General features: G+C 38.9%; 1 protein-coding gene across 7 annotated transcripts in view; it reads left to right on the top strand.

The window, feature by feature from the left end:
* Positions 1 to 14,047, top strand: part of ST7 (suppression of tumorigenicity 7) — a 275,611-nt gene that overhangs the window by 216,339 nt on the left and 45,225 nt on the right. For all 7 annotated transcript variants that reach the window (XM_019514533.1, XM_019514531.1, XM_019514536.1 and 4 more), the window contains 2 exons: positions 8,359 to 8,431; positions 9,993 to 10,095. In XM_019514533.1, coding sequence (XP_019370078.1) covers positions 8,359 to 8,431; positions 9,993 to 10,095 — 176 coding nt within the window. The remainder of the gene's footprint in view (positions 1 to 8,358; positions 8,432 to 9,992; positions 10,096 to 14,047) is intronic.

Here is a 14,047-nt window from a genome sequence, read left to right as displayed (position 1 = left end):
AGTTCAGCACTTGTCAATAGAGTGCAGATGACCTAAACACTATTGAATTCTAAAAGGATTTTTGGCTCTTACTTGACACATCTCTCTGTTATTTACAGCAGAAATGGTTATGGCTGCTGAAGGAACTACTATTCAGAAGGAATAAGATGTTAGGATTCATAGTAAATAAAAGCCTCTATGCTCTTCTTGCTTTATTTTTAAACTAATTGTTTTCCATTGGAGCAGTTTGGCTGTAATGGTGCCAAAAGCCAAGTGATTTATTAACCTCAGGAGACTGCCAGTAGCTCTCATTTTGTTATTTACTGGTAATGTGGGCAGTGTGTAGAAACTGAGATCTCTAGAAGTCAGACTTGCAAAGGATGGATGCCCTTTTAGTTCATCACAGTGTTGCAGTCTTTTTCCTTTTTTTTTTATTTTTAAGGAACAATATTTTCCATATTAGAATCACTGAGAATGTGAGTCTTTGGTTTTTAAAGGAGCTTCTTCATAAATACTCACTCCCTGTTTCCCACTGACTTATGTCATTGCAAATCAGGAGTAACTCCACTGAAGTCAATGTATATGCATAAGTATAAAATCCAAGTTACTATGAGAATTCAGTATGCAGAATTATAGGAAAAAACACACTTCTAAATGTTTATGTTCTTATTTTATCTAATCTCCAGCACTTTTATTCTTGTATAACTCTGATTACTTCAGTGCAGTCCTAATTTACACTGGTGCAAAAACATCTTTACAGATTACAATCTTGGTCATTTGTATAGAAGACTGCATAAAGAATGAGAATTGCATTCTAGTTTGGACTTAACCCTGTAGTCCTGTTTTTTTCTTACTTGGATGAACCTTCCATTAAAGTCACTGAAAGCAAGGTCTTGTTGATGTTGGTCCTTCATGCTAGTGAATCTCTATACTTAATTATAATTGCATAGGGGCACAGTCTTCTTTTTCCTTGTATTTATTTCTGTCCTTATGGTTGCTAGACCAGTGCAGTAGCATTCCTAAAATGCCATGCATATTGGTTTTGAAGGTATTCTACCAGCAGAAGATTTGAGGGTAGATAAACCATGTAACAGGAAGTTCCCGGTTATACTGGCTTTGCTACACAAGGAACCAGATTTGGTTTTCTTCCTATTTCTTTGCATGGTTTCATTCCTTTAGCTCTGTCTAGTTCCCCAAATGCTCAAGGTTTTCTGCCAGATTATACCAAATGTATGTAGGTACAGCTGTTGTCTCCTTACGCAAGAAGGGATTTTTTTCTGTATTTCTAAATCTCTGCTGAGCTGAAAATGCAATGGATTAAAATACAGAGAAAGTACCTGTTACCTCATACATTCTATTTTTGGATCCTTTTTTGTTTCCTTATTATTAGAGGCCTGAAAAGTGTTTTCCTAACCCTGTCTGTGTCAAGCGCAGGCCTGCTGGGTCTTCTATCTGAGGTACAAATCAGCTAATTCTCTAGGATGAGGAGTAGCAGCATCAGCATCAGGATAATGAAGCAAAACCTTGTCTCCATTTAATTCTCTTCTTGGGCTCCATCATTTAAAAATTGGTTTCTTCCCTTCATTTGAATATTGCTTGTTATGCCAGTTAAGTCTTTGTGTGAGTTTGCCTGTCTGTTCTAAACATCTGGTCCTTTTTTGTTGCTTATGATTCCTATGACCTACTTCTGTTTCTCCTCTATACACAAGGAGTTTTCAGGATTAAATCACAGAAAAAGGCACAGAGACCTAAAATATGGCTGTACAGATTTCCTCATTATCTACATCTAAGGGGTCGTCATTCATTTCCTTAAGAAATGACTAAGACTGAATAAAATCTAAAGAGTATGTGATCAAACCTTCTTATTAATCTCAGAAATTGAAACAAGGCTTTTAGGATAAACAACTCATGAAACTCACAAAAATAGCAAATCCAAGCAACACTGGATTTTAAGTGACAATAAAGTACTGCAGAATTATTGCAGTTGTAACCAGGCTGTACATTCATTCTTAAAGTTATACTATACATTCTCCTCTTGTGTTGAAATTTATTCCATGGCTTATCAGAACAAGGAATCCCTTCCCATTTTGTCTGTCTGAACTGTCCATTTTGTTTAAAGGTAGGTTTCTCACTCTCGTGTGGCTGGAGAACTCACTTTATCACAGAACTAAACACAGTTAACAGAAGAAAAAACAGGATTGCTGCATGTTGAGTGTAAATAGTGAAAATAATTTCTGAGGTCGCCTTATCCAGAAGATCATTCACTGCTGTATATTTTCTACTATTTTTGCCCCATTTAAAATGATTGCATTGATGACGACTCATCGCTTCTGATGGAAGATTATAACATTATAATAGAGCTCCCTAACAAGATTTTTCTCTTGATAATTCAATCTATTTTTCCCTTTTTATCCTGTTACCCTTGGTTTTTTAACCTGACGGATCAGCTGAAATAATTTTTCATTCTGCTTGATGACTACATGTCCCCACTGTCATTACTGATTCAGACTGTTCATATTTTCTGTAGTTTTTTTTAAGTCAGTCCTACTATTACTTTTACGCCCGTGAAGAGCCATACTCAGCATGTTTGTGTGTGTTTGTATGTATATATGTGTGTGTACGTGTGTGTGTGTATGTATATTTATTTTATGGTTATATAATAATAAGTATTTATACATAAAATAATATGTATTTTATGATTGATGGTTTTTCTGTTACTGGCTAAAAGGAGGCTAAGACTGAAGACACAATCATTTGCCACATGCTCAAATGAGAGATCCATTTTGTAATGAATATCTCCAGTCCCCTTCATGAGAAGTGGATAAACCAGTTTGGATGGGTCCCTGTTTGGGATCTCTGGGTAGGAACTGTCAAACAAAAGATGTTTAAAATGAAAAATAACCTGGGGCTTGAGATAAAGACACCCTGGGGGTAAAGGTCTGCTTCACATTGGCCAGAAAAGGCTAAATTACAAGTGCAGCTTATCGCTGTACTGTAACACTAGCCTGAATCATCCTTCATCACCTTTTCTCTTCATTGCTTCAGTTTGTTGAAGTAGTTTAAATTTTATACAAAGGTATCTATATATAAATCTAACCTGGTTAGATTTTTCTTTCTAGTGCTGTATATAGATAGGAGCTAGCACCTATCTTGACTGATTGAGGTTTCCTTAACCTTAGGCTCCAGATCAGCAACATGCTTATTCACATTTGCAAGTCCCCTTGATGTTGGTAAGACTACTAACATAATTGGAGTTAAATGCATAGATAAATTCTTTGCCAACATGTTTTGGTCAAAAGCAGAATAACTTCTTATTAATGATTGATAAACAAAATCCCTGCAAAGTGACTGCTCTTAAAACACCCATCTTTCAGCAGAGCATTGTCCAGTTTTAGGGATTCAGCTTGGACAGAGATCATTCTATATGTTCTTCTCCATATCTTACATCTCAGTTTTGATTGCTATCTAGTGGGAACAATAGATCATGTGTTTAGACAGTACCTGGCATACTGGAAGTGTGAACATAATGTGAATAAATATGATGATGGATGCAATGCTCTGTTGGCTCTTTATTGCCATGAGTTAAATATCAAAAGTCAAAAGTATCTTGAGACATAAACCATGATTAAGAAATCACTTTCTCAGCCCGCCCTTCATGTAAGTGGGGTGCTGTATGCTACATCAGATTAGTCCAAGGGAAATGGTCATAAATTCAGCACAGATCATTTATGTACCACCAAGAGATATGAACAGTAATGAAAGAAGAGGGCTTCTTTTGGATGTTGTGAGGCAAAAATACCTTAATGTTTTGACAACCAGGCAGCGGTTGCATATTTCAGCACACTGTGGGAGCTCCAATAGCTATCATAAGAGGGTGGGAAACAATGTATATAGAGGTGGTTTGCCAGATGGCTATATAAGCTGGAATCACTAATTTATGAAAACCTTAACTTTGATTCCTGATAAATAACAAATCTCAACAATTGATTCCCAAATACATGCTAAACTTGAGTGGTGACCAAATACAATTTTACTGTGGTTCTGTCTGAAGTCTGAAGAACCAATTCAGGAAATAAAGCCTAAGATGAATAAGCCTAAACTGAATAAGCCTAAGCTGAATAAGAATTCTAAAGTCTGACCTCAGTCTGAATCAGGACTTAATAATACCAGATGCTGTGTACTGCTCTAGATAGGCATAAAAAAACAAAGACAAGTGGAGGGATCATGTGCATATATTTGTATGCATGTTATACTTCCTTTTGGGGAGGGGAATAATGAGAGACGTAATATTCATAGAAGAAGAGTCAAAGAGCCCCTGGACATAACATTCAGATATTTGCTTTTTGGAACATAGGTTTGGTAGAGACCTCCAACGTCTTATCCCTGCTATTGCGGACAACCATCTCATATCATCCTTTTATAAAGTGATGAAGATCTGTTCCTAAAGCTATTTCATTTTTTGTCCCCCTCCCCTCCCCCATTGCTGCTGTTGGAGGCCTGTTCCAATGGTTAGAAACTTTCTTCCAATTTACAGCCTAGATTTAATTCTAATCAATCTTTATGTGCTTGTCTTTGTGGTGTTATTGTCTTAAGTTAATAGTTTACCTCCCAGATGTATTCATAGACAGAAATCATATCCAAGTTCAGCCTTTGTTTTGTTAAACAAACATGCCAAGCTCTTTTAGCCTGCTCTTGGAAAATATGCTGTCCGTTCACTTGATCTTCCTAATAGCATCTGTCTGAACCTGTGCTGGTTCATCTTTCCTGAACATAGGATCACAGGAATCATACGAAAGTAGATCTGGATGGGACCTTACCAGATCAAATAGTCCAGCCCTCTGCTGAAGGCAGAATCATCCCTGACTACACCTTCCTAGCTAAGTGTCTATCCAACCTGTTCTTGAAATTTTCCAGTTTCTCTAGGTGGCCTGTTCCAGTGTTTGACCATCCTCATAGTTAGAACATTTCTCCTAATCTCCAGTCTAAATGTCCTTTGTTGATGCTTGGGCTATTGCTACGACTCCTGCCCCCTGTGTAACAAAGAAAAGCTTGTATCCTCTCTTTAATTGCTCTTCATGTATTTGAAGACTGTTAGCAAATCCCCCTGTCAGTCTTCTGTTCTCCAAACTAAATGACCCTAATATATGATTTTTATTGCTCTGCGCAGACTCTTGCTGGATGTTTGTAGAGTGTGGGGCCCAGTTCTGGACACAGTACTCCTGTTCATACAACCCAGAATGCTACTGGCTTTTTTTTTTTTCAAGAAGAGCAAATGAAAACACTGTTGTCTCATATTTAGCATCTGGTTTACTGTAACCCCCAGGTCCTTCTCTGCAGTACTGAGATCTTTCATCTTTTTTGAATGTGGATGACAAGAATTATATCCAGTATTCCAGATCAGGCTATACCAGGTCCTTGTCCTTCAATAATTTCTTCTCTCTCCTAGGATTGCATTTCCCATTTTCACAAGCTGTCAGTATGATGCAGCTACACTCATCCTGTTATCAAGTCATGCATGCAGTCCTTTCTCCTCAATCATTTCTAATAATTAACTCCCAGCTCAGATACTTTCTATGCTTACTTTTGATCACTTAATTTAATTCCATTTCTGTTATTCCTGTCCTCAAGGTCATCCATATGTGTATAATATCCTGATCTTTTTCTGTATTTATGGTGCCTTTAACAGTAGTCCACTGTATCGATGCACATTACAACTTAGGTTCTGCAGCAGAATACCACCAGACTACAATCTAGTATGAAAGCTTGCTGAAACCATTATCTTTTTGGTATTTTGTGTTGAGTGGTTTAACGGTTCTAGCATCACAAGTTAAGCATTTATTATTGACATCTCTATGTGCATGCTGAAGTTCTGGCCTCTTGCTTCTTGTTGTATCCATACTCTTTATCTTTTAGTGGATGAAAGCTAAAAGTCACCTTACTTCATGAAAAATATTTTTGTGTTGAAGCCCCACTCTAAAGGCTCTCCCTCCCTTCTGTTTCTCAATCTCATTTAAATGGCTAAGTAGATTGAAATAAGAAGATAAATTCTTGTTGCATCAGCCAAGGAGGTCTGGGAGAATGTAGCTGGACCAAGCCAGGGAAAGGGAAAAAAAACCCTATCTCTTCCAACTCCTAACTTAACCCTTTCCTTATGGGAAGAAGCATTCTGCCCGGGCAAATGCATTCTTAAGGATTTCAAACAAGTGAGTAAGAGTTATCTTGTCCTAATTTATAGATATCAGATGCTTTAAGGGCATCATGCTATACTTATTGAATTCAACAGCACACCTCTCACTGATTCTCACCACCAGAACAAGAAGCAACGGTCTGACAAAAAGGAGCAATGATCTCAAACTGTAGCAAGGGAAGTTTAGGTTCAAAATTAGGAAGAACTTTCTCACTAGGAGGGCAGTAAAGCACTGGAACAGGTTACCCAGAGATGTTGTGGAATCTCTATCCTTGGAGGTCTTTAAGACCTGTCTTGGGTAGGATGATATAGTTGGGGTTGATCCTGCTTTGAACAGGAAGTTAGACTAGTTCAACTTGTGGGTCACGACCCAAAAGCGCATTGCAAGTATATATGGAAGAGTCAAGTAAAATTGTCATTGAAAAATTAAAACAGTTTGATCCGAAAAATCTCACTTTCATTTGTGATGTAGTTTTTTTAATTCTTAGTGTTAAAAAGGCTGTTGGAGTAGCCCATATATGCAGTCATCTCCTACAGTGAAAAGTATTCTTAGAACGTGTCTGTGGCTAGCTTCTATTACTGTAATACAGTGGTTTTCAATTTTCTTAGACCCAAGGTACCCCTCACTAGACTCTAGGCACCCCTCCATAACTTCTGTGAATTGAGTGGCACTCCGTTAAAAAAAAAATCCACAAACAACTTATTTGTTACAGTGCTGCTTATCTCCTTGCAGAGGGGCTGGGTAGTAGGGGGAGGGGAACAGCCAGTCAGAGACTCAGCTAGTGCCTGCATTTTTCTGCTTATCTCCTCACGTCTAGCTTATTTCCACACACCTCATGGAACCCTTCAAAGGATCTCAAGACACCATGGGGTGCCCCAGCATCCTGGTTAAGAATCGCTGGTATAGTAGTTTACATATCTACTATCCAACACTTCCTTGCATGTTGTAGTTTTCAACTTATGGTCAACCTAGTTTATAGAAATATGAGGTCACGTATGAAACATTAGTATGTAAAAAGGCAATAGGGAAAACCCAGTGAGTGATTTTTTTCAGTATATTAGGTACAGAATGAGTGATCATTACAGCTTCTTAAACTAGTGCTCTATATTTGCTTTCCCAGCTCTTAGAATTTAGTCTAGTGCATCATTGTGCAAAGTGCATTTATTATAAGTGGTGGAAATAAAGTAATCTGTCATTGCAATACTGTTGCAGTGCACATTGCTTCCTTGCATGAATAGTCCCTCTTTACTGCTAAAATATTGGTATACTTTCATTATACTTGGTAATTCAGTACTATTTTGCAGGACTATAGCCTTTGTTTCTCACACAGCTGTTACCTTAGCTTTTAGATGTGAATGGTTTAAAAAAACAGTTTATAACATCTGTGTAAGAGAGCTATGTAATACAGTGTAGGATTTGTTTCTTCTTTGATAATAATGGGGGCAAATCCATCAACAAAGGCTATTGGGGCATATTCATTTATACCCTCCAGCTGCTTTGTGCAGCCCTGATGATGGAAAACAGCAATAAACCTGACTGAATTAACTAATTAAGCCAGTTTATGGCTGTCTTGTGTCAATAGAGTAGCATGTAAAAGCCAGAGCATATTGTTGAATGTTGGCTTAATATTTCCACAAGACACAATATATTATTTCACTCTTCAAGTGCAGTAAATCAGATGAGCATTGGCTTGACTGTCAAATTCATTATTACTTAAAGAGCTGATTTTAACTTGCATACCTGCCACACATGTAGTAAACTGCCTTTGAGTGAAAAGAAAAGAATAAGATGCATTAGATGGCCAAAGGGTAGTTTCTTAAGTATAGACATGGTGATTAAAGTCTTGAAAAATTACCTTGTGTAAGTTATGTAAAAGTAACTGAATTTTTAATTAAATCCATGTAGCATCAGAAAAAGATTGTTCTCTAAAGTTGTTCTCTAATTAGATCATTTACAGACTCTAGGGCAAAATCTGTGTTAATTCAGGATTTAAAATCAGGTATATCTGATTTGGCAACATAGAAACAAATATTTGAAGATTGGATAAGAGCTTCTAAGACATTCTGATGCTTTTGAAAATCCCATCTCTCATCAGTTTATAAAATATACCATATAGAAGAATGATTCAAACTTTTATCTTTCTACAAATGTGTGAACATTCAAATGTTTACTTTTTCTTTCTTCTCAACAGATATAAGCTTACCCAAATCAGCAACAATATGCTACACAGCTGCACTGCTCAAAGCCAGAGCTGTCTCTGACAAGTAAGTGCATAAGAATTTCTTTCCAGCAAAATTCCTGACTGGAAACTAAATAATTTTTAACTGAAGATTTCTCTTAGCTGACCTGTTGAGCCCACACCCTCACAATCCGCTGTCTAAGCAGAAGAATTTTTATTCTGCCAGAAACTCAGAAGATGAGTTGCATCAAGAGAATTTTACTGTTATCAAATAATGTTCTTCGTCAATGACTGAAAAAAGACCATCAATTGGACTCTTTTATTTCAGTTATTACGTATACTATCTGGGTGGCCAGTGGCTTCCCAAGTAGTATATAATAGAAATACAGCTGGGAGGTGCTGTGTGGCTGGTTGTATTTATCTTGTATAAATCAGATACGAGAAAGGTAAAATAATATGAGAGTACTAAAAGGAATTGACTCTTTGACTACAGTGTCCGTCGTCTTTATTTTAGGCAGGTCGGTTTAGCACTTCCTATGTAAGGGTTCCTGACAGGCAAATGGAAGGAGGCGGTGTCCGTGTTTATAATGACACAAGCATTTATTCTTTCCTGGTATGGTTTTTTTCTTAGGCCTCAACCTTCCAAGGTACTGAGCCTTGGGGCTGAGCACCCACAATACCTGTTGAAGTCAGCTGGAGTTGAGGCTGTTCAGCTGTTTCCAGGAATGCTCAGCACCTTGCAAGATCAAGCCCTAAGACCCAAGTTCTGCTCTTGGATGCATGCACACAAATCCCAAGCAGGAGTTGTATGCACACATCTGAGGGGGGAATATGGCCCTAAAGTTGGAAAGCAAGTAGAGTGGAAAGCTGCTTTCTTTACTGACATCCTGACAGTTTGCTTTTAAGTGTATGTGCACTTCAAGATCTAAGTAATTTTCTTTCATTCTTTTTATCCTGTAGATCGCCAGTACCTACTGCAACATCTTTCCTCCCTACACAGCGACTCCAGCTTGGGAGGGCAGGGCTAAGGTTGTCACAGCTTTCCCTGTGGTGTCTGCCTGCCAAGTACAGCTCTGGAGTTAGCCGTGGGGTGTGAGGTGAGAAAGAGATTGCATGGTCTGGTTTTTCATTCACTGGGGCAGATGATTTGCCCACAGTTTGGGCATGCCACTCTCGCTAGTACAGCTGACAGTAGACCACCCGCTACTGCTGCTGCACTATGCTGTAATCCCAACCTGACCCAGGGGCATCGGGTTGAGAACTTCCCTAAAATCTCCCCAAATATGTTTTTAATAGAAACACACTCACAATTAGCTTCCATTATTTTCTTTCTTTTTCTAAAATTTCCATCCTGATAAAGCCCACTAGCAAGGAACCTAGAGCAAATTTAGATTAGTAATATAGGTAGAACTGCCTGCTTGAACTTAGTTCCTGCCATGAGTAAATGCAAACATGCTTTCCACTTCTGCTGGGATTTTCATTGGCCTTGATGTAATAGGTCATTTAGAGTTTCCACTTACTAGGGAAATTTGGAGAGCATAGGAAATTGGCTCAGCCTGGTTACATGGGCCCTTGGTTGAGACTCTTTTTTGGCTTTTGTTTGCTAGCATTTTTGACCTAATGTGTTTGTTTCTTTGCTTTCGTAGATTCTCGCCAGAGGCTGCCTCCAGGCGAGGGCTGAGTACAGCAGAGATGAATGCAGTAGAAGCTATTCACAGGGCAGTAGAATTTAATCCACATGTGCCAAAAGTGAGTATGTAAAAATCCTTGTCATAGATTTTTTAATGTTGCTGGAGACGCAACTTTTGGGTTTAGAATGGTAGATTAGCAAGTGCTGGTTGTTAGGAAGTGAACCAGATGGAGGGTGGGGGTTAGAATGAAAAAGCTAATGCTTAAATTCTGCTGTCTCCACGATATTCTCATTAGTCACCTCAGGAAATAGATCTGTTACCACATAATAGGTCTTGAAATTACAGATATTGGCCAATAAGTCTTGTCAATTTATCAATAAAATACAAGGCAATAACAAAGTTAATCAATACCGCACTGATGGAGAGAGATAAAGGTTATTCTTAAGTATTATGCACAATGACAATAATAGAAAAGAACTTCAAACTTAAAATAATATATTGTCTGTATTTTATGCTTCTACATATGGTTAATATTTTCAGCATGCTATAAAAGGGATTTATGTGCACAGTTCCTGTTATGCTTCATATAAATTGTTTTAGTAACTCTTTATGAAATATGCTATCATTAAATTCCATAGTATTCAGGGCTCGTGAATGAAAAATCACAGAGAGTAAAAAGTTCAATGTAGAAAACAATTTATTTTATAATTCCCTAATTCCCCCTCTAATTATCCCTTACAGCAGTCAGAGTGCTGGCTTCTGACTGCTAATGGCTAGCGTATCTTTATTTTCCTTACTTGATAGCCCCATACTACACAGTGTGGATGCATTCTAAGCAGTGGCAGATATAGGGGAGATGCTTTTAGAACAGGAAATGGGTTCTAGCACATCTTCTGTTTTGAAGGCCCTCTGTATTCCCCTCTTCAGTCAATGGGCCCAGTATTGCTACCTGGAAATTGGTTGTAATTTTGCCATAACCTTCAATTGGGAGCAAGAGCTCAACCAAAGCACTGACTGCTGGTTACATTTGAACACCTAATCCTCAGATGCATTTTTTTTTCTCATTGTCCATAAGGAGATAAGTATTGTGTGAGCTTATCCACCACAGGAAGGTTCTTCCCAATACTCCTCAAGGATTAGGCATTTTACCCTGTAAAGTTGCTGAGCCTCCTGACCAATCATAGAGTTCTATTATACCTTCAAGTTAACAACCAGAAAGCATATGCTTCTGGCTAGTCCTTCCATCTCTTGCTAATGAGGTTAATAACAGTAATTTGAGGGGATGACACTATTACCATATTTACCTCAATATAAAATGACCCCCGCCCCAATAATTATATTCTATATATGGAAGATTTATACATTTGATAATTTTTCAGGTGTAGAATCTACTTATTGGAGATTTGTCTTGTATTTGTCAACTTGGGGGTCAGATAGCCCCTTTGACCTCTGGGCTCCCACCCCAGTATTTTTCCCGCCTGAAGTCCCTTCCCCCTTCTTACTGTCAGACCCTGCTCTTCCCAAAAGCACGTGGAAATGAGGAACAAATTTGAAAAAATCGACTTGGAAAAAAAACATAGCTGTAGCAATTTGCATATAGTACTCATAGGCTTAGCTCACCCAGAAATTATGCATTTTACCTTTTTTTGAAACTGCTGCAAGATTTAGCACAGGTACTCCATAAACACATTTTTAAGTAGCACTTCAGCACCTACTTAGGGAGAATACAAACTTTTCTTTAATTTTCTGTATTCCAGGCCAAATTAGCCAAAACAAATTCCAAATCCCAGAGTCAGTCTAGAACCATAAATGGCCCTACTACCAGCAAACATCCTCCACTCCCATCTGGGCCTCAGGTGTTTCCAAAACCTTTGGCAGGCATCCTACTTGCAGGCCCAAGCCCGGAGGCTTGGGGTTCAGATGCCCCTGAGTTTTGCTCACCCTTGGCCATAAGGCTCCAGGGACAAGCCAGGAAGGAGTCTCCCATTTCCATAAAATGGGCTTAAAGCCAAGACCTTCCCACTCCAGCAGCTAAGTGGGAGGTTTACTGTACATTGCCTTGGCAGGTACTATCCCCATGCCAGGAGAGTGGTCTTCCTTGGGAGTGACTAGGAAGACCACCTTCATGGTCACAGTGTTTGCCGTGCCAGGCAAGCACAGAGTGCTTGATCTGAGCCCACAAGAGGCTGAGAAGAATACAAACTATGTAGGATATTAGTTCAAAGCCAAAAGGTTTAAGATTTACTACATAGTTCATTGGGCTGGGCCCCAGCAGAGGCAACAGCATTTCAAGCCATGATGCCATAGCTGAGCTATGGGGGTGCCCCCATAGCTCAATACAGTTCAGCATGTGTGTGCACTGCAGATACCCCCCCACAAAGGATCCGTGTGCTAATTAGCCTCTCTAATGCCTGGAACCAAGCGTTCTTGTCATGAGTTCTGGGATCCTCCAAAAATTTATGTGCAGATGAGGCATAGGGCAGCCTGGTCTGGCCTCAACTCATGGACAGCAGGGCCACACTAATCAATCATATGTGACTGGCTGAGAGAGGAGCTGACAGAGGGCTTCTGGGTGAACTGGGGCCCATTTTGACTGGGGGATTGGGGCCCCATTTGGTGATGCTTGCCAAACACTTAAGGGTGGTGAAGAAACAGGAATCTTTGGAAATGGGAAAGAAAGGTGCAGCTCAGCTGTGGGAGTGAAGAGGAAGTCAAAATGTGTTCAGTGTAGTGGCTCAGCATAACTTGAAAAAGAGTCAGTGCTGAGGTGGGACTGAGCTCGATGGGCACTACCATATGTCTTATTCAGATGGCTTGTGCTAACCTATCCTTGTGGTAGGTTCCTGTCCACGTGTTTGTCCCATATTGGCCATGTACTTTATAGCCATGCTCAGTGTTGGCTGCATGTAATCAGCTTCATAGTTGGTTTTTGTTATTGAGCATGTGCTGCTTTTAGCAGCAGTTCAAAGATAATCAGTGTATTTAATGTGGTTTCCTTGTATGCAAATGCATGAGGGGCTTTTCCCTCCCATTTTGATTGTGGGGAGGGGGGAGAACCTTGTCTTATATTTGAGTAAATATAGTATCTTTTGATACCAAAGTATATTAAACTTTAACTCCCGTAGAAACTCTAGAAAGGAACTGCTTCATCTTCTTCTAAAAATTCATCTTTCTTTTGGGTATAAAGCAAAAATTGTTCTGACAACCCATTCCTGACTGCTGGTACCAGGAATGTGACCAGGGAAAAAGGTATAGATATCTCCTCGTGGCTTTACAATCCCTTGTTGCCCAAATTTAAATTAAAGGAGTCTACTTAAATCTATGTGGTGACTGGCTGGCTTGGAAAAGATCACAAGTCAATGTGTCCAGGCTCCTGCTATTACAGCCATACTAAATAATCACTGCAATTCTCATTTTGTCCTTAGGCTTTCCCATTTCCAAGCTGTGGCTTTCTTTGCATTATCTGTTCTATTTTTCACCTACATTAGGTTCCCTACTTGCCCCTAACATCCTTTGTCAGATGATTATTCATCCAGTTAGGTATGCAGCTCTTTCCTGCAAGACTTTCCCCCTTTCTTCGGATAAAAATTCCAGAAATTTTTTGCAACTTTGACTTAAAGAAATTCAACATTTATGTTCCAGAGCTCTTCAGACTAGTTTTATCCCCCTAATTAATCCCTGCAATGTCTCAGAATTTGTCCTTTAAGTAAGACATTTTAATTACAGGCATTGATTATTAGGCTTCTAATGTAATGACAGGAAATAACAGAAGCATTATTTACTCATATTCTGATATTAAGACTACAGTGTAGCATAATATAACCTAACATGCAGCATCGCTATCCATACACGTACCATACTGCATTGGCTGTTGTTAGCTTTAATACATTTCCATAAAGACTATGGATGCTACATCTTAATTTCTGACTTAATTCTAAACTAGAGAGAATTACATTTCTTCATAATGGAATTCAGATAACAAAGTTTCTGAGCAAGATGCATAAGCAAGCAAGGAGCTACAAACGAATGTGTTGCAGGTAGACTCTCAGCTTCTTGAGGATTTCAGTCTT

Source organism: Gavialis gangeticus, unplaced genomic scaffold (assembly GCF_001723915.1).
Source record: "Gavialis gangeticus isolate Ggan-Ray unplaced genomic scaffold, GavGan_comp1, whole genome shotgun sequence".
Taxonomy (NCBI): domain Eukaryota; kingdom Metazoa; phylum Chordata; order Crocodylia; family Gavialidae; genus Gavialis; species Gavialis gangeticus.
Note: the sequence above shows the minus strand (reverse complement) of the source record. Positions and strands in the feature narration are given on the sequence as shown.